At 37.1% G+C, this 27,823-nt stretch overlaps 3 protein-coding genes and 2 long non-coding RNA genes across 7 annotated transcripts; all 5 read left to right on the top strand.

Moving 5' to 3' along the window:
- The first annotated feature begins 3,369 nt into the window (after nt 1-3,369).
- On the top strand, nt 3,370-4,463 carry LOC113112914 (uncharacterized). Its single transcript, XR_003293516.1, has 4 exons — nt 3,370-3,629; nt 3,937-3,967; nt 4,065-4,203; nt 4,314-4,463. It is a non-coding gene; the product is annotated as an uncharacterized LOC113112914 (long non-coding RNA).
- A 978-nt stretch (nt 4,464-5,441) lies between these two features.
- Nucleotides 5,442-13,094, top strand: LOC113112913 (uncharacterized). 2 transcript variants are annotated; one of them, XR_003293514.1, is made up of 4 exons: nt 5,442-5,497; nt 7,458-7,658; nt 11,590-11,670; nt 12,935-13,094. It is a non-coding gene; the product is annotated as an uncharacterized LOC113112913 (long non-coding RNA). The 2 variants fall into 2 exon arrangements; XR_003293515.1 differs by having other exon boundaries at nt 7,458-7,669.
- A 1,557-nt stretch (nt 13,095-14,651) lies between these two features.
- Nucleotides 14,652-20,666, top strand: LOC113112911 (uncharacterized). 2 transcript variants are annotated; one of them, XM_026278834.1, is made up of 18 exons: nt 14,654-15,081; nt 15,600-15,668; nt 15,783-16,127; nt 16,218-16,577; nt 16,986-17,087; nt 17,259-17,354; nt 17,448-17,549; nt 17,829-17,915; nt 18,090-18,251; nt 18,502-18,585; nt 18,677-18,814; nt 19,048-19,140; nt 19,338-19,421; nt 19,581-19,673; nt 19,776-19,874; nt 19,965-19,983; nt 20,098-20,152; nt 20,415-20,666. In XM_026278834.1, exons 2-18 carry the CDS (start codon nt 15,617-15,619, stop codon nt 20,520-20,522), a joined length of 2,079 nt encoding a protein of 692 aa, XP_026134619.1. In that variant the 5' UTR covers nt 14,654-15,081; nt 15,600-15,616; the 3' UTR covers nt 20,523-20,666. The 2 variants fall into 2 exon arrangements, 1 of the variants encoding a protein (XP_026134619.1); XR_003293513.1 differs by lacking the exon at nt 20,415-20,666 and having other exon boundaries at nt 14,652-15,081; nt 19,581-19,669.
- A 141-nt stretch (nt 20,667-20,807) lies between these two features.
- On the top strand, nt 20,808-24,356 carry LOC113112912 (neurofilament light polypeptide). The gene is made up of 3 exons (XM_026278835.1): nt 20,808-22,132; nt 22,912-23,036; nt 23,134-24,356. Exons 1-3 carry the CDS (start codon nt 21,152-21,154, stop codon nt 23,192-23,194), a joined length of 1,167 nt encoding a protein of 388 aa, XP_026134620.1. The 5' UTR covers nt 20,808-21,151; the 3' UTR covers nt 23,195-24,356.
- Nucleotides 24,357-25,369: 1,013 nt separating this feature from the next.
- LOC113112910 (28S ribosomal protein S26, mitochondrial-like) lies at nt 25,370-27,518 on the top strand. Its single transcript, XM_026278833.1, has 4 exons — nt 25,370-25,789; nt 25,897-26,043; nt 26,351-26,474; nt 26,656-27,518. Exons 1-4 carry the CDS (start codon nt 25,569-25,571, stop codon nt 26,788-26,790), a joined length of 627 nt encoding a protein of 208 aa, XP_026134618.1. The 5' UTR covers nt 25,370-25,568; the 3' UTR covers nt 26,791-27,518.
- Nucleotides 27,519-27,823: the final 305 nt, after the last annotated feature.

Below are 27,823 nucleotides of genomic sequence, written 5' to 3'. Positions count from 1 at the left end.
AAGCGGCTGCCGCCGGCGGTGCACCGTCAAACGTGTTTGCGATTACGCTATTCTGACGCTTCTACTGCCGCCGGAGCGCCGCCGGCGGTCCGCCGACTCATTGCTATCTGGGATAGAATACCGTTACGTCTATGGAGAGTCCCTGTAAACTACAAATGCGTGTGTGAGCGAGAGAGAACTAAAAAGGCATTGGAATACGTTGCTAGAAACATCATACAGCGCTCGCCGTTCCTGTCAGACTTCAGCTGCCGTCTTCGTCTTTCTTCTTCTGTGGTTTTGCTAGTTCGTGATTGGTCAACTTCAGATAAATCAACAAATCGGCTCGTTCAACCGCACAGATGGCACGAATTCAAACCGATAGCTCACGAACTTTTTAGACATGTTTAAAAATGATCGGGAGGTCGGGAAGTGCTCGTAAGCCACTCTGCTCGGCTCGTAATTCATCGCAAATGATACGAGCCGCGACCATACGAGAATACCCGATTTCCACACGATTGAAAAAAATCGCATGCGAACTCGTACGACAGCAAAAATCGCACCGTGTACGCCCGCCTTAGACAGACTGTTTAGGACATCAACAGTTTCCTCAATAAAAGAGGGGAGAGTCTTAACAAAGGGTTCGATGAAAAAATCAACAAATTTAGACGCTGGTTCAGTAAGTGTAGTGTACCATTACCCGAAATAATGGGTCGCACAGGAGGATTATCAAAAGGAGGTTTATGTACTTTAGGTAATAAATAAAATTTAGCCAAAGCAGGGTATTCAACAGTCATATATCTCATTTCACTTTCAGTAATCCAATTAGAGTCATTGGCATGAGTTAAAATGTTATGAAAAGCATTAGTTAACTCAGACAAGGGATTAGTACGAATTCTTTCATAATGCTTGGTATCTAATTGTTTGGTTGCCTCTTGGATATACAACTCTTTGGATAAAACCACTACCGCCCCTCCTTTATCTGCCGGGCGGATAATGATATCATTCATATTCGTGAGTTCTTTAAGAGCATTGAATTCTGTAATAGACAAATTGGATTTCTGTATTGGTTTAGATCTGGTATCAAAAAATGTTTGCACATCAAAATCAACTTTTTTACAAAAGGCAATTAGAGAAGGATTAGATCCCATAGGTGTAAATAGGGATTTAGGTCTAAATAAAGACTGTGTCTCCGTACTAGCAATATTGTCAGCAGCCATCGACTGTTCAGGTGTAGAATCACAAGAAATCACAGGATAAAATCCCGTAGTCCCATTGTCAAAGTTATGTCCTGACTTGTGATAGAACAACTTTAAATGTAAGTTACGATAGAATCGGAACAAGTCCACTCTAGTATTGAATAAGCTAGCGGTATGAGTAGGTGAAAAAGACATACCCTTGGACAATACAGTCCGTTGTGCATGAGATAAAGGCTTGTCAGAAAGGTTGATCACCGAGGATATCTCTTCCTCGATATCGGTCGTAGTGATGGCGGTCGAAGTTGTTCCTCTCCCCCGGTGGCCGCGGCGCGTCTTCTTGAACCTCGAAGGGAAGACTGAAGACGAGGCCACTCGTCCTCCAAAAAATGGTCAGATTCAGAACCCTGAGATCGGGACTCATCTTCACTAGATGTAAGCAGGGGCGATTCTAGGATTTTTTCAACTGGGGGGCACAAGAGGGGCCACGATTAATACAGAGGGGCCAGTCTTGTGTTGTTTGAACAGTATATCCAAATCATTTCAAGAGTTCAGTAACCTTTAAAATCAGTAATAAACAGTGATACCCTATTATATTTTAATAGCAGTTATTCACTGCTCTAAATTAAAATAACCAAATACAATTTGTATTAACTTTTCAGTTTACAAAAGTGAAAGAAAAACTGTAATAAATAAAATAATCCAATGTATGAATAGTGTACAACTCACAAATAATAATAATATAATTTATTTATAATAGCCTTATATAATATATATATATAATAGCCTTATTTATATAAATGCAGAATAATATGAATAATTCATAGAAATAAATACACAATTAATTAATTAATATAACTAATATAAATTTAATATAATTTCATTATATGTCTTTGTTTATTATCCACATCCCATTCAATTTGCATAGCAGCAGTTGCAGTAAATTTGCATTGATGAATAAACAAAATCAACTTATGTCAAGGCTAATTAATCTTGAGCATATTGATTTAAAAATATCATATATCCATAATTTGTTAGAAAGCTACTTGTTCAAAAAGGTAGCTTTAATTTAACATGTAAAATATGTGGATCCTATAAAACAGTTTAGAATAGCTTAATTAGTCCAGTGTTATTTTAGTATTAGTTATTTATTTTGCTATTTAATCATGCATTAAATAATTATGTATGTAATGTTTCTGGGTGTCATCAAATGACGTTTTGTCAATAACTTCTGTGAAGGGAGGGAGAGAGAGCTAGAGAGAGCTTTCCAGGGTGCAGACAGCAATCGCGGAGCACCATGGTGATTTAGAATGCCAACTGAATTTATTAGGAATCTACAGACGCAAATAGACTAAAGGTGTAGAAAAATAAAGACCTATATGTGTATTTTGGACTTTTTTTCAACACAAGTCTGAAAGAAGACATGTTACTGAAGACAAACAGCCCCAAATCTCAAAATTGACCAGTAAAAAAAACTATGTTTTTGCATGTGTCTCACCCATATAGACTTAAAAAAAAGTCTCAAGTGTAGAGCGTTAGATAAACATTACTCGATTTGTTTCGTCACCTCACTTAAGTGAAAAAAGTCGCTAATCGACTGCATGATTCAATAATGACTTTATTAGAATTGCTATTATAGTTTTTTTTAAACCATTGCTTTAAATTGCGTTGTTGCCTATATCGGCGCGTTCGGCGCGTTTTTTCGTTGGAAAACAGCAGCTCACTATTCTTGGTCCTCGTTGAGAAACATCGCGACGCAATCATGAGTTATTTACTAGGCTGAAAGATTATAATTTGAATTTGTGAGTGACAGACAAGTAGAAGGGTGGGGGCACACTGGGGGGCCAATCAGTTTTCAGGAGGGCCAGTGCCCCCATGGCCCCTCCCCTGGCTACGCCACTGGATGTAAGGTTATTTTTTTATTACTTTATTTGATTTACTTTTGTCTGTTTGTTTTACTTGTTTTTTACTGTTCTTGAACTTTTTCTACGGTAATTATATTGTTGTTTTTGTAGATGAAACTGTATTTGCTGTTATGTTTGTTCAATGGAAAAAAAATCACTCGGTGGGCATCTTTGAAACGCCTTTCAGGCATGTGAGTAGATGTATAAGAAATATATATTTATATACCAAGTTCTGTCATGAAACACTAGATGGCCCTGGCTGATGGATCCTTAACATAAACTGCCCAGACAGCACATGTACGTCTGGCCGACGTCGTCCCAATATCGAAACGTCGGCCTCTATACCTAAAACATCTATAAAACATCGGCCTGGCGGAGGCCGATATAATTTGGTCAGTGCTCTGTTCTCCAGCTCATCAATCGTCGGCCCTGAGTTGGTTCACGACCGCGGGCCGATGCCGCGCTTCTCTGTGTGCGCGTGCCCAGTATTCATCTCTTTTAGCCACCCAGAGAGAGAGAAGAGGATAATCCCAGCGACATCTGTGGCTCTCAGGTAACGTTACGATTTCACTTCAGCTCAATTAGACAAAACATACTACTTTGTTAATTCTGTGACACTGAAAAAGTACTAGTTAGGCACACGGTGTGTTACAGTCTATGGGCAGCTGAAGAGTCTGGCTCATTTTCAAATAATGTTACCGTTAACTTTTTGAGCCAACCGTCACGGTAGCGATTTTTTTTTAACATTAATGTTAACGCCTTAATGCGTTTTCAGAAGCTTCTCGGAGGGAAAATGTAAAAGCGGGTTATTAAAGAGAAGTCCTGACTGCTTTTTCACCGTGTTTTTCACTCTTTTACAGGCTTTCAGAAATAATCCGGTGAAATATTATGGTGAGCTATTGTTGCTGTTGCTTCTGAACTACAAAATGATTTTTTAATTTATTATTGAATGAGACTGTGCATTATAAATGTAATGCTTTAACTCTAGATGTTTGTGTAAATGCTGTGTGTGCGTTGAGTCCTGTGCGAGCTGGGAGCAGAGTTGCCATGGAAACGGGGCATCAACACAAAAACCGTTACTGGCAAGCAGTAATCTCCGTCTCTCGCTGCAGTTTACACTGTTTTGGGTAAATTTAGTCGCTAAAATCACACAAATATTATATACAAATGTTCCTGACACGTTTCTTGCTTGTTATTGACATGTTTCAATTGCATTTATTTTATAAAAACGGTTTAGTGTCTTCGGAAAAGTCCGTTATCATTTTAGCAGTTTTCAGGTAGGCTAAAACTATATAGATTGAGGTCTTGTTGATGAAACGCTGGGCTTTTAATCAAATCTTCGATTTGATTAAAACAAAATGATTTTTAATTTAATTATTGAATGAGACTGTACTTTATAAATGTAATGTTTTAACTCTAGATGTTTGTTTGTGTTAATGCTGTGTGTGCGGTGAGTCCTGCGCGAGCGGGGAGCAGAGTTCCCATGGAAACGGGGCGTCAACACAAAAACCGTTACTGGCAAGCAGTAATCTCCGTCTCTCGCTGCGGTTTACACTGTTTTGGGTAAGTTTAGTCGCTAAAATCACACAAATATTACATACAAATGTTCCTGACACGTTTCTTGCTTGTTATTGACATGTTTCAATTAAATTTATTTTATAGAAACGGTTTAGTTTCTTCGAAAAAGTCCGTTAGCATCTTAGCAGTTTTCAGGTAACGTTAGGCTAACTAAGGTTATATAGATTGAGCTCTTGTTGATGAAACGCTGGGCTTTTAATCAAATCTTCGTGTGTGTATGAGATATTTTGATGGCACTTTGAATGTTTTGCTGGTGATTTGTCAGTATGTTATTGGAAAAGGCTGATTTACTGAATCGATGACGTCACTTACAGTGAGAGTGTAATCGGCTGAAATCAAGTTCACATTAGTTTCGATATTTCATGATAAACAGATATTAATACAAATTGTTCTGTGATTTCAGGAGGACAGAAATAAACTCTACAGAACAGAAGTGAAGCTCCAAGATTTCAATATTTCTGAAGGGAGATTCTGACTTAGAAATACAGGTGACCTGAAGAAGCTCATGAAAAACATGAATATGCCTTTTTCAGAATACATTTCACCAATTTTAAGAAGTCCCTGACATCATAACGTAAGTCACACTCAACCTAAAACTAAAAATATAGATTGTGTTATTTTAAGATTATATTTTTAGTAGTAGAATATGTATATTACATGTTATTATAATTGTTATATATTATTCTGTCTTTTATCTCCATTTCACCTCTACTCTAGCTTGTTTCCTTCTAATGAACCTGGAACTGCAGAGTAAATATTGTTGACTCTGTGTCAGATTGCTTGTTTTGTTCCTGAATTCTTCAGTGATGATGAGCAGAGTCTGAGTGAACCTGCTGTCAGACAGTAAGTACTGTGAGGTTTCAGTCAGGGTCTTCAGTAAACAACTGTTAGATACCTGTACACATCTTACACATCTCTGTTACAGCTAACTCAGTCGTATGTGTAAAGGTGCGGTCACACTAGCCTTTGAACGTGCAAAATTATTTCGGACGCCACTGCGAATATAGGCGGGAGCAAGATATAACGGTTTCCCCTTATCACAACATGGGTTAATCTGTGCTTTTACTGTGTCTTTGGTGATGGCGTCGAAAGCGTCTTAGTATATTGCACTCTGTCTCTCTCTCTCTCTATAAATATACACACTAAACAATAAAAAAAATATAGAACGTGTCCTCATTCAAATGTGCCATCTGTTCCTGTTTCCATTGACACTGCGAACCATGCAGCTTCTTTTTTAATTATCTTTTAAATATGTATTATATAAAATAGGATGCTGCGCTACGGCTAAAATTAGCACTTCATTTTTTAATTTCTGTACAGAGAGGTCACGCAGTGACGTATCATTCATCTACTGGTCCCACGACTTCACGTGATGCGAATTCGCAGGTCAAAGTTCACCAAACTTGAACTTTCGAATGCAGCGAAATGCGAAAATTTTCGCATGAGCCTGGGTTTCCGGTCTGACGCATTCGCATGCGTATGAATGGAAGTCAGTGGAATGAAAAGTGCAGTGTGACCGCCCCTTAATGCACATATTATGCCCCACACAGGCTCTCAACAACAATGACGGGGCTGATAAACAACTTCAGCAGTAGGCTAGATTAGTGTGGGTTAAAGGGATAGTTCACCCCAAAATGAAAATTTGCTGTTAATTTACTTTCCCTCAGGTCTTCCAAGGTGTGGGTGACTTTTTGGTAACAATTTATAATAAAGTTCAGTTGTAAGTCACTTTTAAGTGAGTAGTTAATGATGAACTAATCATTTACAAAACATTCATAAGCGCCTAATAAGTGATAAACTAATAATTTGTGTACTTTTTGTAAATTCTTTTTAAAAGTAATTTACAAGTAATTAGATTATGATTAACTAATTATTTACAAAACATGACTGTGTTCATAGAAATAAATGATGTTAATATTTTTATCTATGTTCTGTAGATTAAGTTATAAATAATTTACAAGTGACATGAATATACATTCACTAATGATTATGTAATATGATTTACACATCTTTCATAAGCAATCTTAAAAAAAATAAAATCACAAAAAAAAATCAAACAGATCCTTAATTTTTAATAGTTACTAGTTAATATGTTATGAATCACTTATAAATCATTGAAATGTCAACATTGTACTATTATCTCAATAAACAGTATAAATCATTTACAAAGCTTTCTGCACCCCCCAATCTAAAGTGTAAACTACTCATCAGTTGTAAATGTTTTACAAACTTTGTGGTTTTCAGTTGTGTGTGCGTATATATATATATATATATATATATATATATATATATATATATATATATATATATATATATATACGTATATACGTATACACACACACACCAACACACACACACACAAAATCAACCAACCTGTAACCGGAAAGTTTACATTTATTTACAATTGATGAGTAGTTTACACTTTAGATTGTGGGTGCAGAAAGCTTTGTAAGTTATTTATAACTTAATCTACAGAACATAGATAAAAATATTAACATCATCTGTGAACACATAGTCATGTTTTGTAAATGATTAGTTTACCATTAGCTAATTACTTTTACTACATGGCTCTGTGGGTACTTGATTCTGATTGGTCAGTTGCGACATTCCGATGCATGTTATCCCTGGATAAAAACCTGTAAAATGTAATAACACAGGCTCATCCGGGTAACAGTAGTTGGTGCTGTACTCTTGCTTTAACTATTTTTTTTTATTGGTGGAAGCTGTGCATTTGTTTAGCTAATAAATTATATAAACTGTACAACAGTTGTGTACAATTGTTTAATTATGTCATCCTGGTTAGGGTTGGCCTGATTGACGATGCCATCGTCCATCGCCGATGGCTGATAGACATCACGATGCTGCGCTGGCAAACAGCGTCATCAGCTCCAGTATCTCGCCCGTGCATCTGTTGTCATGCGACAGAGAAGTCACGTTCTATAGACAGTTTCTATAGACAGTTGTGAACGTGCTGACAGCTGGTTGCCCAGGCTATGGATTAAAGGTAATACTGTTGTAAGTAGTGTTCATTTTCTCCTAAATAACGATCATTTCGCTTCATTAGACCTCAATGTACAGTATTGTTCAAAATAATAGCAGTACAATGTGACTAACCAGAATAATCAAGGTTTTTAGTATATTTTTTATTGCTACGTGGCAAACAAGTTACCAGTAGGTTCAGTAGATTCTCAGAAAACAAACGAGACCCAGCATTCATGATATGCACGCTCTTAAGGCTGTGCAATTGGGCAATTAGTTGAAAGGGGTGTGTTCAAAAAAATAGCAGTGTCTACCTTTGACTGTACAAACTCAAAACTATTTTGTACAAACATTTTTTTTTTCTGGGATTTAGCAATCCTGTGAATCACTAAACTAATATTTAGTTGTATGACCACAGTTTGTAAAAACTGCTTGACATCTGTGTGGCATGGAGTCAACCAACTTGTGGCACCTCTCAGCTCTTATTCCACTCCATGATTCTTTAACAACATTCCACAATTCATTCACATTTCTTGGTTTTGCTTCAGAAACAGCATTTTTGATATCACCCCACAAGTTCTCAATTGGATTAAGGTCTGGAGATTGGGCTGGCCACTCCATAAGATTAATTTTGTTGGTTTGGAACCAAGACTTTGCCCGTTTACTAGTGTGTTTTGGGTCATTGTCTTGTTGAAACAACCATTTCAAGGGCATGTCCTCTTCAGCATAGGGCAACATGACCTCTTCAAGTATTTTAACATATGCAAACTGATCCATGATCCCTGGTATGCGATAAATAGGCCCAACACCATAGTAGGAGAAACATGCCCATATCATGATGCTTGCACCTCCATGCTTCACTGTCTTCACTGTGTACTGTGGCTTGAATTCAGAGTTTGGGGGTCGTCTCACAAACTGCCTGTGGCCCTTGGACCCAAAAAGAACAATTTTACTCTCATCAGTCCACAAAATGTTCCTCCATTTCTCTTTAGGCCAGTTGATGTGTTCTTTGGCAAATTGTAACCTCTTCTGCACATGCCTTTTTTTAACAGAGGGACTTTGCGGGGGATTCTTGAAAATAGATTAGCTTCACACAGACGTCTTCTAACTGTCACAGTACTTACAGGTAACTCCAGACTGTCTTTGATCATCCTGGAGGTGATCATTGGCTGAGCCTTTGCCATTCTGGTTATTCTTCTATCCATTTTGATGGTTGTCTTCCGTTTTCTTCCACGTCTCTCTGGTTTTGCTCTCCATTTTAAGGCATTGGAGATCATTTTAGCTGAACAGCCTATCATTTTTTGCACCTCTTTATAGGTTTTCCCCTCTCTAATCAACTTTTTAATCAAAGTACGCTGTTCTTCTGAACAATGTCTTGAACGACCCATTTTCCTCAGCTTTCAAATGCATGTTCAACAAGTGTTGGCTTCATCCTTAAATAGGGGCCACCTGATTCACACCTGTTTCTTCACAAAATTGATGACCTCAGTGATTGAATGCCACACTGCTATTTTTTTGAACACACCCCTTTCAACTAATTCAACTAATTGCCCAATTGCACAGCCTTAAGAGCGTGCATATCATGAATGCTGGGTCTCGTTTGTTTTCTGAGAATCTACTGAACCTACTGGTAACTTGTTTGCCACGTAGCAATAAAAAAAATACGAAAAACCTTGATTATTCTGGTTAGTCACATTGTACTGCTATTATTTTGAACAATACTGTATCACCAGTAGCCACCGGTATTGATTTGGTCTTTTTTTTTTTCTGGACATTCACACAGCACCACAGTATTATCAACTAGAGATCAACCGATAGTGGATTTTTCCAATACTGATAGCTAGTTTGGACCACACTGGCCGATACCGATTTAAAAACCAATAGTTTTTAAAATGAATACTGAACAAAATGGATACTGAATGAGAGCAGCGGTCTGCGGTTGCGCTGCGGGTTCCCGGGTTTGTGTCCATTCTCGGACCATTCCATGTATTTCAACTGTAGAAAAGGTTGTTCCGAGCCGAAACTGACTTTTTTCATATTTGTCGACCAATATACAGAAAACTACATCAGTATATCATCATAAACACAAACGTTTTTGTCTTACATGAATGTAAACAGATGAGAAAGAAAACACACACGTACAGTATTTTTGTTTAAAGAGACAACAGCCTAATAAACGCACTGTCTGTCATTAATGTTAATCAAAGAACAAAAGAAACAAAAGAAAATCATTCACTGATCTCGACTGAATATATTTAATAACTTTAATTGATTAATCTTTATTTTATTTATAAAAAGAAAACTATGCAGTGTTTTTAAACTTTTAATTACAGTTTCTGTACCTGAACTTTTGTTTAGTTGTATTTATGATATTGCTAATTGATTTGTTTGTTCATATCTTACTACTGACTGGTTAATTGTCTTTAACACTTTAATATTTTTATTAATTAATTGTTTTTGCTATGGTATTTTTTTTTTTTAAGCACAGGCAAAATTCCTCTTGCAGTGTTTTGTAAGCTGCTGATTTTTGCTCATGTTATTCAGCTGTAACAGAATGCTTTGTAAAAAGACAGAAACATGTTTGACATCTAAATGTTTGACTTAATTTTTTTATATTGGATTTTTTATCTTATTGGAATCGAAACTAGGAATCGATAAGCAGAATCGGAATTGGAATCGATAAAATTCAACGATACCCAACCCTACACACCGAACGCATCACATTTTATTTGCTGCTATTTTAGAACAGTGCATGATTATCTAATCATGCGCAGCGTCTTTGAGAAGTCACATTTATCACACACACCGGATGCGTCACATTCAATTCAAGCAGCGGTCTAAAACTGTTTATTTAATCACCAAACGGACATAAGTTTGCTTCAGGAATGAACTATGTGGCATATGTGTTTAAAGTTCAGTGTTAAAAAAAAAAGAGCAAATGGAAAGAAAAAGCGCAATCTGTTTTACAGCTTTCTATATGAAGCATACAGACTGTATTAGAGCCACAGAAAGACCAACGTTTTGCTGTAAAATGCACAATACATAATTTATAGCCTAGGGTGAAGTCATTATGTAAATTTACAATGATTTGAGATTAATATAATGTTATTTAATAGAAAACTATGTGAACGGCTGCATTTAAACTCGCGTTTGAAGTTCCCACTCTGTGCAGCGCACAGTGTCACATGGCAAAACAAACGCAACACGGAAAAATATCTCCATGGATTTTGCAGATAACCGATAGTTCTACAAATCAACTATCGGTGCCGATTAACCAGCAAAACCAATGAATCGGTCGACCTCTGTTATAACAATGTGCATGATACAATACTCATCAAATAATAAAGAACTCTTTTCATGTCCCTTGACTCAGATTAAAAAGTAATCATGGCCAACAAAATAACTTGTGCTTGGTGTTAACTGTTAGCCACTCATAGCACTCGTAGTTGCAATCTTTGAAATGGTGCATAAAAATGTTGCTGGCCTTCAGTTTAGGTGTAGGTCTTCCTTTCTCAGTTGTAGGTCTTCATTTCTCAGTTATTCTCTTTTTTTCTGCAAAATAGCACCTTAAAAAAGCATTTTAGTAGATTGGCAACCAGGTCTGTAGGCTGTATTTTCTTTTCATTGAATTTCACTTTCGTACTTTGGAAATCCCTGACTAAAAGGGCAGTCTAACGCTGGGGGTAGCACTGGGCACGTCTCTAGACACAGAGGGTGTGCTGTCATTGAATGTCAAAATTTTGATTGGCTGATGATTCTGTCACTAATGCTTGTAACAAATCAGATGTGACTTCTTTCATCAAAAGGGTAGTGCTGGCCATAGACTTTTGTAATGTAGGATATTCCAGGTCAGCCTCAACTAAACTAATCACAAGCAATTTGTGAACATTACACAAATGTAAATGATAACTAAATAGTCTTTAAAAGCTTTTTTCACACAATTTTGTTTTTTATAGGGCCAGCAGAGCCCTGCTCACCCTGACGGCCCACTGCTGCTGTCAGACAACATCTCCAAGATGCTAGAAACTGCAGGACCAGTAAGTACAATCTTGAACATACACAACTGTATCATAAGTTTGGGAAGGTATGGTTTTTTGTGTTTTTGAAAGTCTTTTATGGCAACCACAGTTTAATATATGAAATGAAAACAGTTCACTACAATTTAAAATAATAGTTTTCTATTTGAATATATTTAGAGAAGTAATTTATTCCTGTGATGGTAAAGCTGTATTTTCAGCATCATTACTCCAGTCTTCAGTGTCACATGATCTTCAGAAATCATTCTTATATTCTGATTTGCTTCTGAAGAAACATTTCTGACTATTATCAGTGTTGAAAACCGCTGTGTTCCTTCATTTTTTCAGGATTCTTTGATGAATAAAGTTTTAAAACAGTACAGTGTTTGAAACAGAAATGTCTATTTTAACTTTTGATAATTGATAAGACAGTGATAATAATTGAAAATATTTATTGAGCAGCAAATCAGAATGATTTCTGAAGGATCATGTGACACTGAAGACTGGAGTAATAAAAATTAGCTTAGATCACAGAAATAAATTACATTTCACAATATATTCACGTAGAAAACTGTTGTGTTAAATTGTAATATTTCACAATATTACAGTTTTTTTACTTGCTTTTGATCAAATAAAGGCAGCCTTGTTGAGCAGAAGAGACTTTTCTCAAAGACGTAAAAAGAAAATCGTACTGACCCCAAACTTTTAACGGTAGTATAAATTACAAATATGATGTTCCACCTACTGAAATGTGTATTCCATTCTAAAGAGATGCCTGTTCCACAAATATTACATTTACAGGGATCACGTGAAACACTAAACTGATTTTTGAGAGCATTAGTGACAGTGTGTCGATTTTTGTTTATTGATTGGTGAATTGGAAGTGGATGTGCGTTTATTAAACCTACTTGTGATTAAATCAGATATATATATATAGCAAAATAAGCTCAAATTGAGGCAGCAGCATCTATGGTGCATGGCCTTTAGTGAGGTCACTAAATTCTAACACCAAGAATTTATCAAAGTCCACTAAAGGAAGCAAAACCTATTGGTTTTTTACTTTGAAAATAGCCTTCCAAATAATATTTGGGGCTCGGACACACTTTTTTTTTTTTTGTTGTTGTTTAAATTAAATTAAAATACATAGTTTAGTATTCACACAACACATCTAATAACCATGCACTCCAGTTATATGTGATTAAATAAATAATATTTTGTCTGAAGTAATATGAACAGCAGCAGCTATTCTAAACTTTCTCCTTTTTATTTCCTGTCTCTATCTCAGGATGGCCATCCCAAGGTTTCTAGAGATTACAGCAGCTCCAGACTGAATCCAAACTCACTTTTGAAGACTTCAGATGACACCAACGCTCACAAAGACTACAGACGACAACTGTACATGAACACACAAAACATTGGACACACAAAACAAATATTATCCTTATTTTGCCTATAAGGGTAAATTTGATGATTTTCAAACTGCTTTATTGTAACGTCTCTTATATCTGTAAATGAACAATATTTACTCTCTGAGTTATGTGGACCTACATGTCCCCTTTTATTTGTAAGCATCACTTTAAAAATGTTGAAAGATAATGTTAATGTTAACTGAATACAAAACTAGAGACTTGTTTAGTAAGATTTTATCAGAAAATATTTTTGAACTTTTATCATGCAATTTAAAACATTTTAATTGCTTAATTAGTATTGTTTGCCTGGTTTTATTTTGTGTTTATGTAACTCTTTTTAAAAAGTTCTTGGCATAAAGTTTGCATGCGATGCTGACAGCACTGAACACATGACTTTTTATTATGAACTAGATGGTCTTCCCAGTGAGTCTCAGTCATCTCTGGCTTTTTAAACTGTAACCTTGAAACATGCATTTCCTGTAAACCTACTTTGAAATAAGTATTATCAAAAGGTGCTATACTCATACAACATTTAACCATGCAAGGACTGTAGTAATGGTTATTTTTGTTTTTACTATGGGTTTACTGCAAAAGCTGTAGTAAAATCATGGTGATTGTAGTAAAACTATGGTTGATTTTGTTTTTTCTATGGTTTTACTGCAAAAGCTGTGGTAAAATCATGGTTAATGTTCAAAAGACTACAAATAATCCCGAATTATCCACTTTTGATCAAAGCATCTGGTAAATGTTATTGTATTTGTACATGTAATATGAAATAAATGAAAATATTAATAAAGTTGCGTCTGTTCTTGAGAGTGTTGTGTATTGTTTTATTATAAACCAGCGGCGGTAGCCGAGGGTGGTCCGTAACGATGAGCAAAACGCCGGTGAACCGCGTCCACGCAGAGCGGCCGGGATGTATCGTCTCAGCATCGGCTGGAGAGCATTTCCGATCAGAGGCCGACGTCGCCGAGACATCTTGCCTATTAGCAAACGATCCCTGAGCGATATCGTCCCGATGGAATTTTGTAGGTCGGCTCGACATCGGCACAACGTATGTGTGCTGTCTGGGTGATGATATTCTTAGCATTAAATGAATTGGAACATGTGTGGTTCATGTTGCAAAGCCTAAGCAGCCAATTAACTTGCTTCTTTATATTAAATGGGTGGTCAGCATTTTGCTTTCAGAGTTCCTCTTAAACCCTCCACCTGTACCTGCTCCATGTATGTGTGTGTATTTGTGTATAATATATACATGCATGCATATATGCTAGTGGAGCAACGGAAAAAAAAATAAAAAAAACTCACGATTCGGACTATATTAAGGATTTTCATTTATTACTGTAAGCTTACTTTAATTTTGTTTTCATACCACAGAGCAAAAAAACTACTAGCTGAACCAATAAAGTCAGTGATAAAACAAACGCAATTACACAAATTACAAGCATGGATGAATACCAAAATTAACTAAAATCAGTTATAAAGCAAGAACAATTTCACAAATTACATGCAAGGATGAATTCAACATAAAGTTACTTATAATTATAGTGTTTTTCACCGCATTAAGTTAAATATAGTAGACAGGCTGCTGTTTCTTTAAGACCAAATACACGTATCATATTTACTGACATACGTCCGCTTTCTTTCTCAGCTGTTTCGGTTCACTTATGACATTACCGACTATTTTTACCAGAATACTTTCCAAAACGGGTATTTTAATATAACTGTGTGTGTATGTTTAAGGTCGAAGAGAGTGAAAGTGGAATTAGTCTCAGTCTCTCACTCCTCTGCGTGTGCTTGCGTCGAATGAGTGGGGCAGCGGTAGAAAACTACGATCTTTTGTTTGAATGGGTAAATTGGCGAGACAAAACACTTGAAAACGATAAACTTTAACTCTATGGTGGTTAAATATAACATTTAATCCCTGAATCGCATGGGTGCCGATTCGTGGAGTCTGGTCCGTACGGTCCGTAATACAAGAAGTGGACAGTCATCCAAAGATTAGCCTTCAAAACCCCACAAGGTAATCCATTACAACCCGAGTGGATGAATCAGTGTCTTATAAAATGAAAAGACGTGTGTATTTGTGTGTGTGTGTGTGTAAGAAAAATACTAGTATTTTAAAACTTTAAATCATAGCTTTTGGGCAGCTGTTAAACATGGCTTCATGAGTTTATTCTTGATGTAAATAAACAGCACCAGGAGTCTTTAGAAATGGCTACCATTGATAACTGACAGTAACTTTAAGGTACAATGTGAAACATTCATATATCTATATCTATATAATAGGTAATCCATTTTAGTTTTCAAGGGGTTTTCCTGAGGAGGCTGAGACAGAACAGTTATTGCTGTACAGTTATTGCTGTATGAGGTCAATAAAGTGCATGTTGTACAACTGCACTCAAATAAAATGAAAGTAGAAAGAACTTACATTCACACCCAACTGTTCTTTGTCATTGTATGATGTATGATTTAGTCCATTTATTCTAGAGATGTGTTTATTTATCTCTTTGATTCAGAGATTTTCATCATTCTCTATAGATACGTGCACCTGAAACATGAGCATATTTGGGTTCTTGGTATCTGTAGCAGCTCTTCTTACATCTGAAGGTGAGGGTCACATACTTTGTTTCATACTTGTTTACATGGTGTTTTTGACTTGTGCACTTGCTTTAACAATCCCATCTAAATGACTGGGGTTTCTTCTTTCCTCTCTTTTTTTAGGGCTGTTGGTTCAAGGACCTGCTCAGCCTCTGGTTGCAGAGCTGGGGGGTTCCATCATACTGCCCTGCTCTGTGGAAACTCCATTACCCCTGGATGGGCTGGAGATCCAATGGAAGAGGACAGATGAGGAGGCATTCGTGCACTTGTTTCAGGATGGACGGGACAGACCTGAGGCTCAGCACCAGTCTTACAGGGACAGAGCACATTTTGCTTCTGAGCAGATCGTTAAAGGAAACTTCTCAATCCTGTTGGAAAATATAACAGTTGCAGACACTGGTATTTACAGATGTGTAGTTTCTTCTTACCAGAATGTTGGAGAGATCTCTGTTATAATTCAGCATGTGGGTTAGTACATCTCATTTAAGAATAATAACAAAACTAATTTTTATTTGATTATTTACAATAAAATGATAATTTCTCTTGTGTTTAAAACAGAGCGTGTAGTTGTGACAGCAGAGGATCCAACTGTATTTGCACATGTTGGTGAGGATGTTGTTCTAAACTGCATGGTGGACTCCCATATTCCTCCTCAGGGCATTGACGAGGTCTCATGGAAGAAGGTGGACAAAAAGCCAGACATCATCCCTGTGTTGCTTTTCCAAAATGGAACGGTATTTTCAGACTCGTCTCACAAGCGTTACAGAGACAGAGCAGAGTTCTTCAAACAAGAAATTCTCAAAGGTAACTTCTCAATGAGACTAAAAAATGTCCAGACTGCCGACAAGGGAGAATACATGTGTGAAGTCCACACAGATAATTCAGTGAGCTCTGCAACTGTGGAAATTCGGCGGTTGGGTAAGTCGTCTGAAGCAGACACTACTGTTTAAAAGCTTTGATCAGTAAAATTATGTTTTTAAAGAATTCAATTGAATACATGAAATGTTTCAAACTGACACAGTAAATACATTTCAGTTATTTCTATTTCAAATAATTGTTTCCAAAAAAAATTTGAAGCAGCACAACAGTGTTGCTATTGTTTATTTAAACTAATACAATAGTTTTTAATAATTGAAATACAGATAAAAATTTTACTGAAATAAGTACAACTGACTGAAATAAGTCAAATAAATAAAAACAATTACCAAAACTGAATTCAAAATAGAGCTGAAAGCACAACAAAATGACTAAAGCTTCACCTAAAATAAGAGAAAATGTGGATTGACTTTACAATGTCAGTAAAATCCTTTTGTGTCTTTCATGTAGGGATGTCTCCTCTGCACATCATTACACTGATACTTTGCTTTATTTCCCTCTTGTTGACTTTTGTATTAAGTATTCCAGTCACAATCTATATAAGCAAAAAAGGTAGGCCAAGAATTAATAACTTTTTTTCTATTGTATAAAAATTATAAATAAATAAGATGTTAAATGGTTGTTCTGTTATTCTTTTACTGAATTAGGGTTGATGTGTAGATATCTATTTGCTGAATAACTGTAAACTAAAAGATTGTACACGGTTTTTATGTTCCTCTGCAGATACTGGCCCAAAACCAATGTACATCAATTATTTGCAGGTTGTCTGTCCCAACATCTGTTTGTCTATTGCATTTGTTCTGTGGGGAGTTATTGAAGGTAAGAATCCTTCTGCATGTATTGTTAGATTATATTTAACCATTTATTTCTCTCTGTTGATGACTTTTAGTTGTTTTTTACTGCTTTGTTCAGGGTCTGTAGTTGAGGTAACGATGTGTGCGGCAGTTAATCTGAGCCGGATCATTTTGTTGTTTCTTATGGCCCCATATTTCAATCGGGATACTGCTGTTTCTGGTATGTATATCTCAAAGAAAGACATTCATTGGAATGTACATTGTATTGTAAATGCCATAATAAATTTAATATCCTCATTATACTGTAATTATGTATTATATAGCACTTTATGACATTGTGTTAAACCTATAAATATAGAATCTCTGAATAATTGCTTTCAATTTGAATTTGGTTTTCATTTCAAAGAAATATACATTAAGAATTCATGTTGGAAAGGTTTTATCATGAATGATTATGGACATTGATTTCTAATCATTATCTTGTTCCTTTTCGTTTCAGTTAATTTTCCAGGTTTCATCCACAGAATGATTGAATATTTAGCTATTCCCATCGCATATCTTCTGATTTCCACAGCATTTTGCTCAGGCAAGGAAGCTTGGCCTTTGAGTCTTACAGTAGTTTGTATATTTAATATTTTATACTTTTAATAATACTTCTGCAGATACTTATCCCTTAAACAATATCCATCTGGGCCTGAGCTATGAATATATGTACTTATATCTGGATACCTGAATAACTGTAATCTGTTGTGTTTTGCAGCTGTTCTTCATGATCTCTGGAATGCATCTAAGTGGACTGAAGTTGTTCTTCTCAGTTTTGGGATTATTCTGCTGTCAACCATGCCTGCAATTTTTCGAGCCTTGAACAACGTTTGCTTTGCACAGTTCTTTGATATACATTTGTCAGTGCGATTTATTCTAGGTATATCAAATTGTCTTTTACTGCAATTGTATGCTTTAGAAAATCCTTCTTGTCAGGCCAAGACTTTGGGCAAGTAATTCAGATGTTGCACACTCAGTCCCTTGTGTGGCCTGTATATATGACAATTACCAGAAAAGTTTAGATCATCTCATGCAGGGTTTGAACCTAAACCTTTCATATCTTTAACCACTAGGCTGTTCTGATGTGTAATGGTCATATGTGTTTTAATCAACTGATTTCTGTCATGCAGAGTCGTTAGGACACGTTTCCATGCAGTCAAGCAACTTTCTGCAAATGCGGCTTCTCTTCTATAGATCATCAAGTGTTGATGAATGTAAGTAGGAATTGTATATATAATTTATCCAGGATCAGTCACTTATAACATTTATTTACTCATAGTCATTCAACTGTGTTTCAATTTTCAGCCATGATCACAATGACATATGCCTTTGGGGGAACTTCTGCAGCCATATCATTAATAGTTCTTCCAATTCCTGCAATTCGCCAGTACCTTTGTTCAAAACTTGGCAAATATCAACTTTATGAACTTATATGGAGATGTTGTAAGTATATTAAGTTTCATTGTACATTGAAAATCATTGTTATGTACTGGTGAGTCCATATAAATTGAATAATTAAAATTTTTTTACCAGAAAGTTGGGGAAAAATGCTTTTAGGGCAAAAAGAGAATTCATTTACAGACCAATTCACAAATACTCAAAACTTAAAGTTGATTGGGAGTTAGCATTATTTATGTGTTAATGATTATCTGTCTTTTTTTCTCTCTCTGTCCCAGATTTAGTTTGGGTAAATGTTATGGTTGTTACACTCATCGGGCATAGTGCATTTATTATATATTATCTCACCAAGATTCTGGAGTATACTAATGGTAAGCTGGTATCAAGTGTCAGCAAACTCTGTGTCCCTATTCAATCTAAAAGCAGAAATTGCTTTACCTAAGTGTTATTATCATTTTTGTGGTTTGTATGCTATGCGATACATGTCATTAGTTTTGTTAGTTTTTAGGGTATAGCATAGGTTTCCAGCAGTACTAACCTGACTATAATAATGTGTCATTCATCACAGAGCGCTTTGGATGGATCTTTGTCACAGTTATGCTGCATATCTTGACCGCAATTTCACCCACACCATTCCCCAGAAAAGTTCCTGGTAATAAAATACACTGAAAGTCAAGGAAACATTTAGATTTTTTGTTTACTTTGTGCCAACAGTATTTATGATCATTTTAATTTAATCTTTAGGGTTTAATTATGCTGATCCTCTTTAATCCTACCATATCTTAAAACCCATTCTTTTTCTCTTTTGCAGATGTAATCTACACTACTTTGTTCATGTATGGAGTGGCAGGTCTACCAATGGTCAACTCTGTTTCTCTTGCTACAGAGTTAATATTGCAAGTATGTAAGTATCAACACCTAAATAAATGTTTTTTTCCACAATATATTCCAGAATATGGTTCCGTTGGAGAGGTCACTTAATTCTCTTCCATCTTCTGTTTGCAAGACAAAGGGGAGAGAACAGTGGATGATCTGCGTGTAATAGTGCTGGCGTTTGAAAGCATTATGCCTGGTGTGTGGCTGGTTTTACAGATCCATGCATACTGTGAGTTTCATTGGTTTTGACACTCGTGTATAAGAGCTGTTACTGATAATGATGCTGCTCACTGTCATTGTCTTTACTCATGAATTACAGGGGCAGTTGCTGGGAGAGAGTAAGTTTACTTTTTAACTAAAGGATTACTATTTGGCAGTATAACGAACCACTAATGTAAATTTACAATTTGTATTCATTTTGTTTTAGAAAGTGTTAATGGATTGTTTTTCAGTGTAAAGAAAGAGGTGTATGCGCTGAGGGACTTTGCGGCACAATGCACACCACAGGTAACTTTGTTTTAGAGGCTGAATGTTTGATGGTAAAAAATAGTCACAAGTTTTTGTTGTTTGGTTTAAAACTTAGTTGTTGTTCAGCAAAATAAATGTAACATGTTTTAAAACATTTTATTGCATTGCTGTAATATGGGTTACCCTCATAAATTTAGGATCTAATGCCAAATCTAGTTAAAAATTCATCAGTGGGTATAATCGTATATTTCTCTAAACCTTTGTTCTATAAATCCTGAAATAAGAATGTTTAACATTACAGCAAAGAGACATTGGTGAATCAGACTTTTCAGAGAATCAACTTTCTGAGATCCAAAGAAGTCAGCAAGAGGAAGAAACATTCCTAGGAGAGCCAGATCTAGAGGTTTAAATATTGTAAAGAATAAAGTCGGACCATGTATAATGAGCTAATGTTACCCTACCTATGCTGACTGTGTTTAATTAAATTGAAAAAGTATGCATTGTAAAATTTGTTGTATCTTTGGCTAATGAATTGTATGTAATGAAAACACTGCTCAATCTTGTTTTCTCATTTTCTATCTTCATATTGTTAACTTTATTGTTCATGTTTTTTCCCATAGTAATAAGCTGACTGCATAGATTCCTTAAAATATGTTTCAGACACAGAATCACATTTGAATTACATTAAAACATGTCTAGAGACATGAAAAGTGTCCTTATAATAAAGATGCATCAATCTGCCCTACCTCCTGAAATGCTACTCCAGCTAAAAAAGAAACACAAAACCAATCGGCAGCATCATGACACTGCTAAGCTGTTGATTGGCTGAGGATCTCTGTGTGTGTGGATAGAGTGTGTATGTGTGTCCTGTATAAAGCACACTGCTTTGCAGCATTTCTGAACTGGTGCAGTGCCGGTTCATCTCCACTAATGGTGTGCAGAACAAGGGGGACTTAAAGAGAAAACATCTCCAACCAACAAAACATTAACATCATTTGAAAACCAAACAAAAACAAAACAACAAAAAAATCTTGCATCATGAGCTTTGACCCATTCATCTCCTCCTCCTTCTCCCGGCGATGGGACGATTCCCCCTCCAGCAGAACTACCTACCGGCTCTCCCGGGGGCTCCTATCATCCTCCAAGTGGCCATTGCATTTGGAGCCGCTGCATCGCTGGGAGCAGACTGACCTGAGCCAGGCGAGCATAGTGAATGCAGAGCTGCTGGAGCTGCGGGCAAAAGAAGGAGAGCAGCTGGTGGGTCTGAACAACCGCTTTGCATCCTACATTGAGAAGGTGCGACACCTTGAGCAACAAAACCGGGAGCTGATCCTACAACTGGAGGCCCTGCGACGCAGACAGAGTCAGCCGTCCCGTGTGCAGCAGCTTTACCTGCAGGAGGTACGGGGCCTCAGGGAGCAGCTGCATCAAGAGGCCCAGAATAAAGCACAGATGGAGTTGCAGAGGGAGAAATTGCGGGGGGCACATGCACAGCTGCACGAGCGCTGGGAGGAAGAGGCACGTCGGCATAGCCAGGCAGAGGCAGAGGTGCAGAGGTTGCGGGAGGAGGCAGGTCAGGCCGCTTTGAGCAGCTGTGATGCCGAGGCCAGTGTAGTCTCCCTGGTGCAGGAGTTGGCCTTCTTGAAGCAAGTGTTTGTGGAGGAGCAGGAGGGGCTGAGGGTCCAGCTACAGGTTGCCAACCTCAGTGTGAAGCTGGACACAAGTAGACCAGACCTGTCAGCCGCTCTGAAAGAGATCCGAGTGCAGTATGAGAGCCTGGCTGGACACAACATGCAGACCGCCGAAGCCTGGTTCAGAGGGAAAGTAGCGAGCGTAGTGGAGCTGACGGATAAGCAGGAGGAGGCTGTGCGCTTGGTACGTGAGGAGACCGCTGAGTATCGACGGCTGCTGCAGTCCCGTTCGGCTGAAGTTGAGGCACTGAGGAATGCTATCGATTCACTGAATGCACAACTAGGGGAGCTGGAGGAAACGCAGAACACTGATGTCACCAAGTACCAGGTATAGATCACCAGCACCAATCCATCAAAGTATAATTGCACCATGTGTGCAATACGACCACACAAATGTCTTTGTAAATACATTCTTAGAAGTGATGTCAGTATGCTATTGACTGCTAAAACATTCTAAAGATTGATGAAATGGAACATAATCGGAACAATCTTTATTTGTGTTGATGGGTATAATACACTCAGATAAAATACCCGAAAATCTTACATTCGTGGGTACAACAACCTGTTACTGTTACAGTACATATAAAAGCACAATTTTTAACCTTATCTACTCCTAACAGGTGCATATTTACCCTAAGAGTAGTAATATTTAAGGTACAGCTATGAATCTTTTATGTGCAATAAGGTACAAATTTGCATCTGCCCCAGTAATAGGGTGCCCCTAAAGGTACATCAACACATTTCCCTCATGAAATAACAAAAGGGAAGCACAAAGGCTTAGGAACAGACTATAAATTTGTTTTTCATGCCAAGTCAGTGCGCCCACTTTGATGGAATATTTCTGCTGTGCTTTTAGCATTGTAAGGTCCAAGTGATAGCAAAGTTTCAGATATGTTACTGATGCTGACTCATTCCATCAGTGCTGAGTCATGACTGACAAAACTAAGTAGGAGAGATGAGACTGACTCTAAGGGAAAGATATCCCTTTATAATGAAGTTCTGCTCTACATCTCTGGCACAAAACAGTACTGTATGTAGGAATGCTTCTGTCAGATAAGCATATCAGCATTAATTCATGCTTTGAAATGTTCTTTGAACAACTTCTAGGAGAGGATATGTGATCTAGAGAGGGACATTGGTGATGCAAAAGAGGAAATGTCTCGCTATTTGCGAGAGTATCAAGATCTGCTCAACGTGAAGATGGCTTTGGATGTTGAAATTGCAGCTTACAGGTAATATGCTTGAAATTATGACACTTGCTGTTTCTTCAATCAATTTCACCTAAATAAATTATTTTGCATTAAAAAAAAAAATTCTTTGTCTTTACAGGAAACTGCTGGAGGGAGAAGAAATTCGATTGACATATTCCACCCTACCAGCCCTTGCCTAAACCCTTAAAACACAAAATCCTAGTAACTCACATTCATCATATTCATACTTTGAATATTGTTGAGTCAGACCCACATTAAGATCCTAAAATACTAACCAACACATCACCTTCCCAAACATTGAGAGGCACATAAAACCTTACTAACCTTGACCCACCATTAAAGACTCTCTTTGCAAAATCCATATCCATAACCTTCACATTTACTTCCACTCCTAGTTCTTTAGTTATTTACACCCCAATTCTACCATCTAACCATGAAACGAAACCACAAGCACATACTCACTTTAAAGTTAGATGAGCCCTTGTGTCACACAAGAGGTACACATAAAGAGGTCCCCCTTCTTCTTTACACTCAAAAATGGACAAATGGCCACCTTGGAGACATCGCTAAGGGCAGCACTCACTCAGCCAGAGCTCAGTGTCATGTTGGCAGATTCTCATGAAGGACCTTACATGGTTCAATTTAAAGAACTCTATACACTGTATTGTTCTGCAAATAATAGTTTTTACTAAATTGTAATTTTTTGTTTCATTCCCAGCACCCATTGAGAATCTGATTAACCAATGATCCCCTATATGCAAACTTTTAACCAATTGTTTGTTGAGGTGAATCGTTGTTCAGAATCAACTCCCTTAAGGTGCAAGGAATGGACTAAATCCAGTTTGTTCATTCAACATTAGACCAAGAATCAGCCAACAGGACACTGTCCACCATCCCTGGCTCTTTAGATTATATGTCGTTAGTGCAACATTTAAGTTTTAGCTATGTTAATTATGTTAGAATGTGATAATTTTAGTAAATGTTGTAGTTATATATATTTTTTGCTATGTCTCTCTTATGTTTGTTTGGTTAAGGATATTATGAGGATATGTTGATTATTTTGCTTTAGCATTTACAGTTTGATTTGATAAAAGCATGACTGAAAATCAAGAGTAGGAATAAAAGCTTTAGAACGAGTTTTTAGACTCATGGTTAAAATAACAACTATCATGCTTTCATCTGCTTTTGTTGTGTCATCTAAGTTACAATGTAAGTCAGTTATCAGTAATTTAGAAATGAACAAGTAGCCGAGTCTGTTTATCATGACAGTCTCTGAACTTAATGGTGCTGTATGTTTGCACCTAAATACATGCTGAATAAAGCAACAGTACCTCTTCTGGAGCACGTCTCTGGTCTGTGTTCGACTGTGAGCCTGTGTGCAAGACATGCAGTGAGGTTCAGATATTCAAAACTTGCTCGTTAAAATGTGTTTGGGACCATTTCACATTAAGCTTGAATAAATGGATAAACCGGTTTATGATGAATGAAGAATGATTCAAACCTGCCTCTTTTAGTCATCAAGAAGTTGGTTCTTTTTAGTGAACAAAATCCTCATGATTAACGATTCAATCTGACCCATTTACTGAACGTAAGTTTGGTTTTGTTTGATTTCTGAAAAAAAGTATATATATATATTGTTTTCCCTTTGAGACTAAAGTCTTAATTATAAATTAGGCAAGCCCATTTCAGCCACTTAAGAAAGAGTCATTATTTGGTAAATCTTTAAAAAAAAAGTGTAAATTGTGTAATACAAGTAATAATTATGACAGTGTTTTTGTTTTACCTATTTTCCCCCCATGAGTAAATTGTCAGTTTTGCCATAATTCGGAATTTTTATGTCATAATTCCTTTTTAAGCGATTTAATTCGATGTTACCAAAGTTGTCGACTTTTCATTGTCAGTAGGCTACTTGCTTTTAATAATTATCATAATTTTGTATCTTAAATATGACTTTTATGTCATAATTATAATGTAATTTGCGACTTCTTCCAAAGTGACAACAATCATATTGGCTGTTCGCATGACTGGCTTTTTAAACATTACGTATAGCCTACCTGGTAATACGTATACCAACAATACGTTACCAAACTGTTGTTTATTTTGTATTCATATCCAACATTTTATTACTAGGCCTACCTGCTTACCTTATAACCTCAGTTATACCTTCTCTAACCCGCCTTTTAGTTATTTTTTCCAAATAATTATTCCTCGCTAAAACGGTTAATGGAAGCATTAAGGAGCAAAAATCATTTAAAATAACATATCCAGACTCCCCAGTTCTGCTTCTGTGCAGCGCGCGGCAGCAGCGAGCGGGTCGAGCTTATCTCAGTCTCGACTGAGGGGCGAGTAAAAGAAACATCTTCCGTGGCTAAAGTTCAACAGTATGGCAGATTATGGCAGCTTAGGTGAAGATGCTCAATGTTATGTTGCCATGCTGAAATATCATGTTACTATATAATAATAATATACCACCTCAGTGCTTTAGGATTTGACAGTATGTTCAGTGCAGACGCTTATTGTTAATCAGTACTAAAGTTAGATTTAATCTTCAGAATGTTGTGGGCTTTATCAAGGATTCATGCTCCTGTAGTCCGTCTTCTCTCTCCTCGCGCTGCTCTTCTGCTCGAGACTGTCAGGGGGAGAAAATCTCGCACAGACCCCAAAGCGAAGTCAAAATTGGGACGGATAAAGACCCCCCCTCCCGTGGATCCAGTAGAAATGGTTGTGCTGAAGGAGCGTTACACGGAGTACAATCTGATATTAAGAGCCCTGCGGTGAGACTGCATGACATTAAAGGAGTAAACACAGTTGTAACTTCAACCATTTGAGTTTGAGACTGACATGATCTCAGCTGACCTACTTTAACATTTTATGCATGTAGCCTTGAGTTCAAGGAGCAGATGTTGAGGAAGAAATATGAAGAGGAGGTTGGTTCTGTGGCAGAGGAGAGGACTAAAAGAGAGGCAGAAGAGCATCGGTCCCTGATGGCCTTGAATGATGCTGAAAACCTCCGAATGCATCAAATACGGTGAGTGGTTCAGATGTGAGATAAGTGAGGGTTATTTTGTGAGAAGATTCTGGTTGCATCTTAAATAGCAGACGAAAGACAATATGTGAACAGATTAGTTATGTCTGAATTCACAGTATTGTCCCATAAGGAGGAGAAGATTGTGAATGGCAGGTAACGTTTCTGGGGCAGGGGCTCTGATGACATTCCCTAAATGCCTGTTTTGTCTTAGCTTGTGATGATGTGATTTATGGTGATGAGGGATGCAGTCAGATACGCTTGTATTTTGTTGCTCTTTGATTTTAATGTCAATGGTCTGGTCTTCCAGAGAGCAACGCATGCAGAAAGAGGCTGAGGCCACAGAACTGAAGAAGAGAGAAGCAGACGTCTTACGACAGCAAGAGCTGGAGAACTACATTAAAGAAAAAGAAAGACAGATTCTTCGACTACAGGTGAGTGCTTTTGCAGAATATTATGCTCCGATTGAAATTATGTAGGAGTAGTGATGTCATGTTTCGTGTTGCAGCATTTTTATTTGATTGATTTATTGAAAAGGAGGACATGCATTGTTCATGTTATTATAGGTTTCATGATTTAACCCCTCTCTCACCCTTGCATTCATCTGTGTTTCAGGAAGAGGCGAAGGACTTCATCACACTGGACAATCTAGATCAGCGGATTGAAGAGGCTCTTGACAACCCGAAAAACTACAATTTTGCCATTGACAAAGAAGGACGTGTTGTCAAACGGACTCCGTTTCAGCAATAAATACAGGATTCCAAAAACCAAAATACCCCATTATGTACATAAAATATATACTGTCAGCATCATCTTCTGAACTGTTTCTCTAAACTTACCAACATGAGTGCTTTGTTTCCTGTCCTCTGCAAGTATTATAAGGGAGTCACTGGAAGTAGTGAGTGTGTGCTTATGTACTGTGTGTGTTTCAGATACATATACAGTACCAAAGTCTCTTAGAAATGTCATGTTAGTAAGGTCTTCGCTAGTTAAAATGGTTCATGCAGTACATGCAGGAGCTAAGATCTTGTTTGACATCTAAAAAATGTCCAGTAAGGGATACGGTTTGTGCTGAATTAGTTCTGACTAACTTAAATGAAGAACAGTAGAAGTGCCAAAAAAAAAATGTAGCCATAACTCCTCAATACTATACAGTACTTGTTAACAAGAGACTTTGGGTGTGCTCCCTTCAGAAGTGATCATTCCTGTGGCCTCCATAGTAAGAAAGAAGGGTGTAGGGCTCCAAAATAATTGGCAGCTGTGGTTTTAACAAAATGTGGAATGTTAATGTGTACTATTTTTAAATATTTTGTTCCAGCAATTTCAATTAATATATATAAAGTGGAACAGATCTGTGTGATTATTTTTCCCTTGGGTGATGAGCCTGTTTGTGTTTGAGTCTATGTGTTATTTTCTAGTGTGTGTTCAGAATGGAGCTGTGATTACAGAAGGTTAAATATTCACAATCCTTATATGATTTTATTTTATTATATTTTTCATTGAAGGAGCAGTGGGCAGCCATTTATGCTGCGGCGCCCGGGGACCAGTTGGGGGTTCGATGCCTTGCTCAAGGGAACCGAAGTCGTGTTATTGCCGGCCCAAGATTCAAACCCACAACCCTAGGGTTAGGAGTCAAACTCTAACTCGGCTAGCCAGTTGAAGATTGAACCCCCACATTTGAGGAAAAACACACAGCCCTTTTACAGTTTAGGAGATTTTCCTGCTTGGATACTGTTCTTCTGGTCAATGCGTGTTTGTAAAATGACACGTGGGTTCTGATTCT

The sequence above is a fragment of the Carassius auratus genome, chromosome 13 (genome assembly GCF_003368295.1).
Source record: "Carassius auratus strain Wakin chromosome 13, ASM336829v1, whole genome shotgun sequence".
NCBI lineage: Eukaryota > Metazoa > Chordata > Actinopteri > Cypriniformes > Cyprinidae > Carassius > Carassius auratus.
This window is presented reverse-complemented; position numbering and strand designations above follow the sequence as displayed.

What these genes read in the sequence shown, in the direction of transcription:
- LOC113112911 (XM_026278834.1), top strand. Translation starts at nt 15,617, where the DNA reads ATGAGCATATTTGGGTTCTTGGTATCTGTAGCAGCTCTTCTTACATCT. An exon ending in TCTGTGGGGAGTTATTGAAG is followed by an intron (nt 17,355 to 17,447) that starts GTAAGAATCCTT and finishes TGCTTTGTTCAG; the next exon opens with GGTCTGTAGTTGAGGTAACG. An exon ending in GTCAGTGCGATTTATTCTAG is followed by an intron (nt 18,252 to 18,501) that starts GTATATCAAATT and finishes TCTGTCATGCAG; the next exon opens with AGTCGTTAGGACACGTTTCC.
- LOC113112912 (XM_026278835.1), top strand. Translation starts at nt 21,152, where the DNA reads ATGAGCTTTGACCCATTCATCTCCTCCTCCTTCTCCCGGCGATGGGAC. An exon ending in CTGATGTCACCAAGTACCAG is followed by an intron (nt 22,133 to 22,911) that starts GTATAGATCACC and finishes AACAACTTCTAG; the next exon opens with GAGAGGATATGTGATCTAGA. An exon ending in GTTGAAATTGCAGCTTACAG is followed by an intron (nt 23,037 to 23,133) that starts GTAATATGCTTG and finishes TTGTCTTTACAG; the next exon opens with GAAACTGCTGGAGGGAGAAG.
- LOC113112910 (XM_026278833.1), top strand. Translation starts at nt 25,569, where the DNA reads ATGTTGTGGGCTTTATCAAGGATTCATGCTCCTGTAGTCCGTCTTCTC. An exon ending in CTGATATTAAGAGCCCTGCG is followed by an intron (nt 25,790 to 25,896) that starts GTGAGACTGCAT and finishes TTATGCATGTAG; the next exon opens with CCTTGAGTTCAAGGAGCAGA. An exon ending in GACAGATTCTTCGACTACAG is followed by an intron (nt 26,475 to 26,655) that starts GTGAGTGCTTTT and finishes TCTGTGTTTCAG; the next exon opens with GAAGAGGCGAAGGACTTCAT.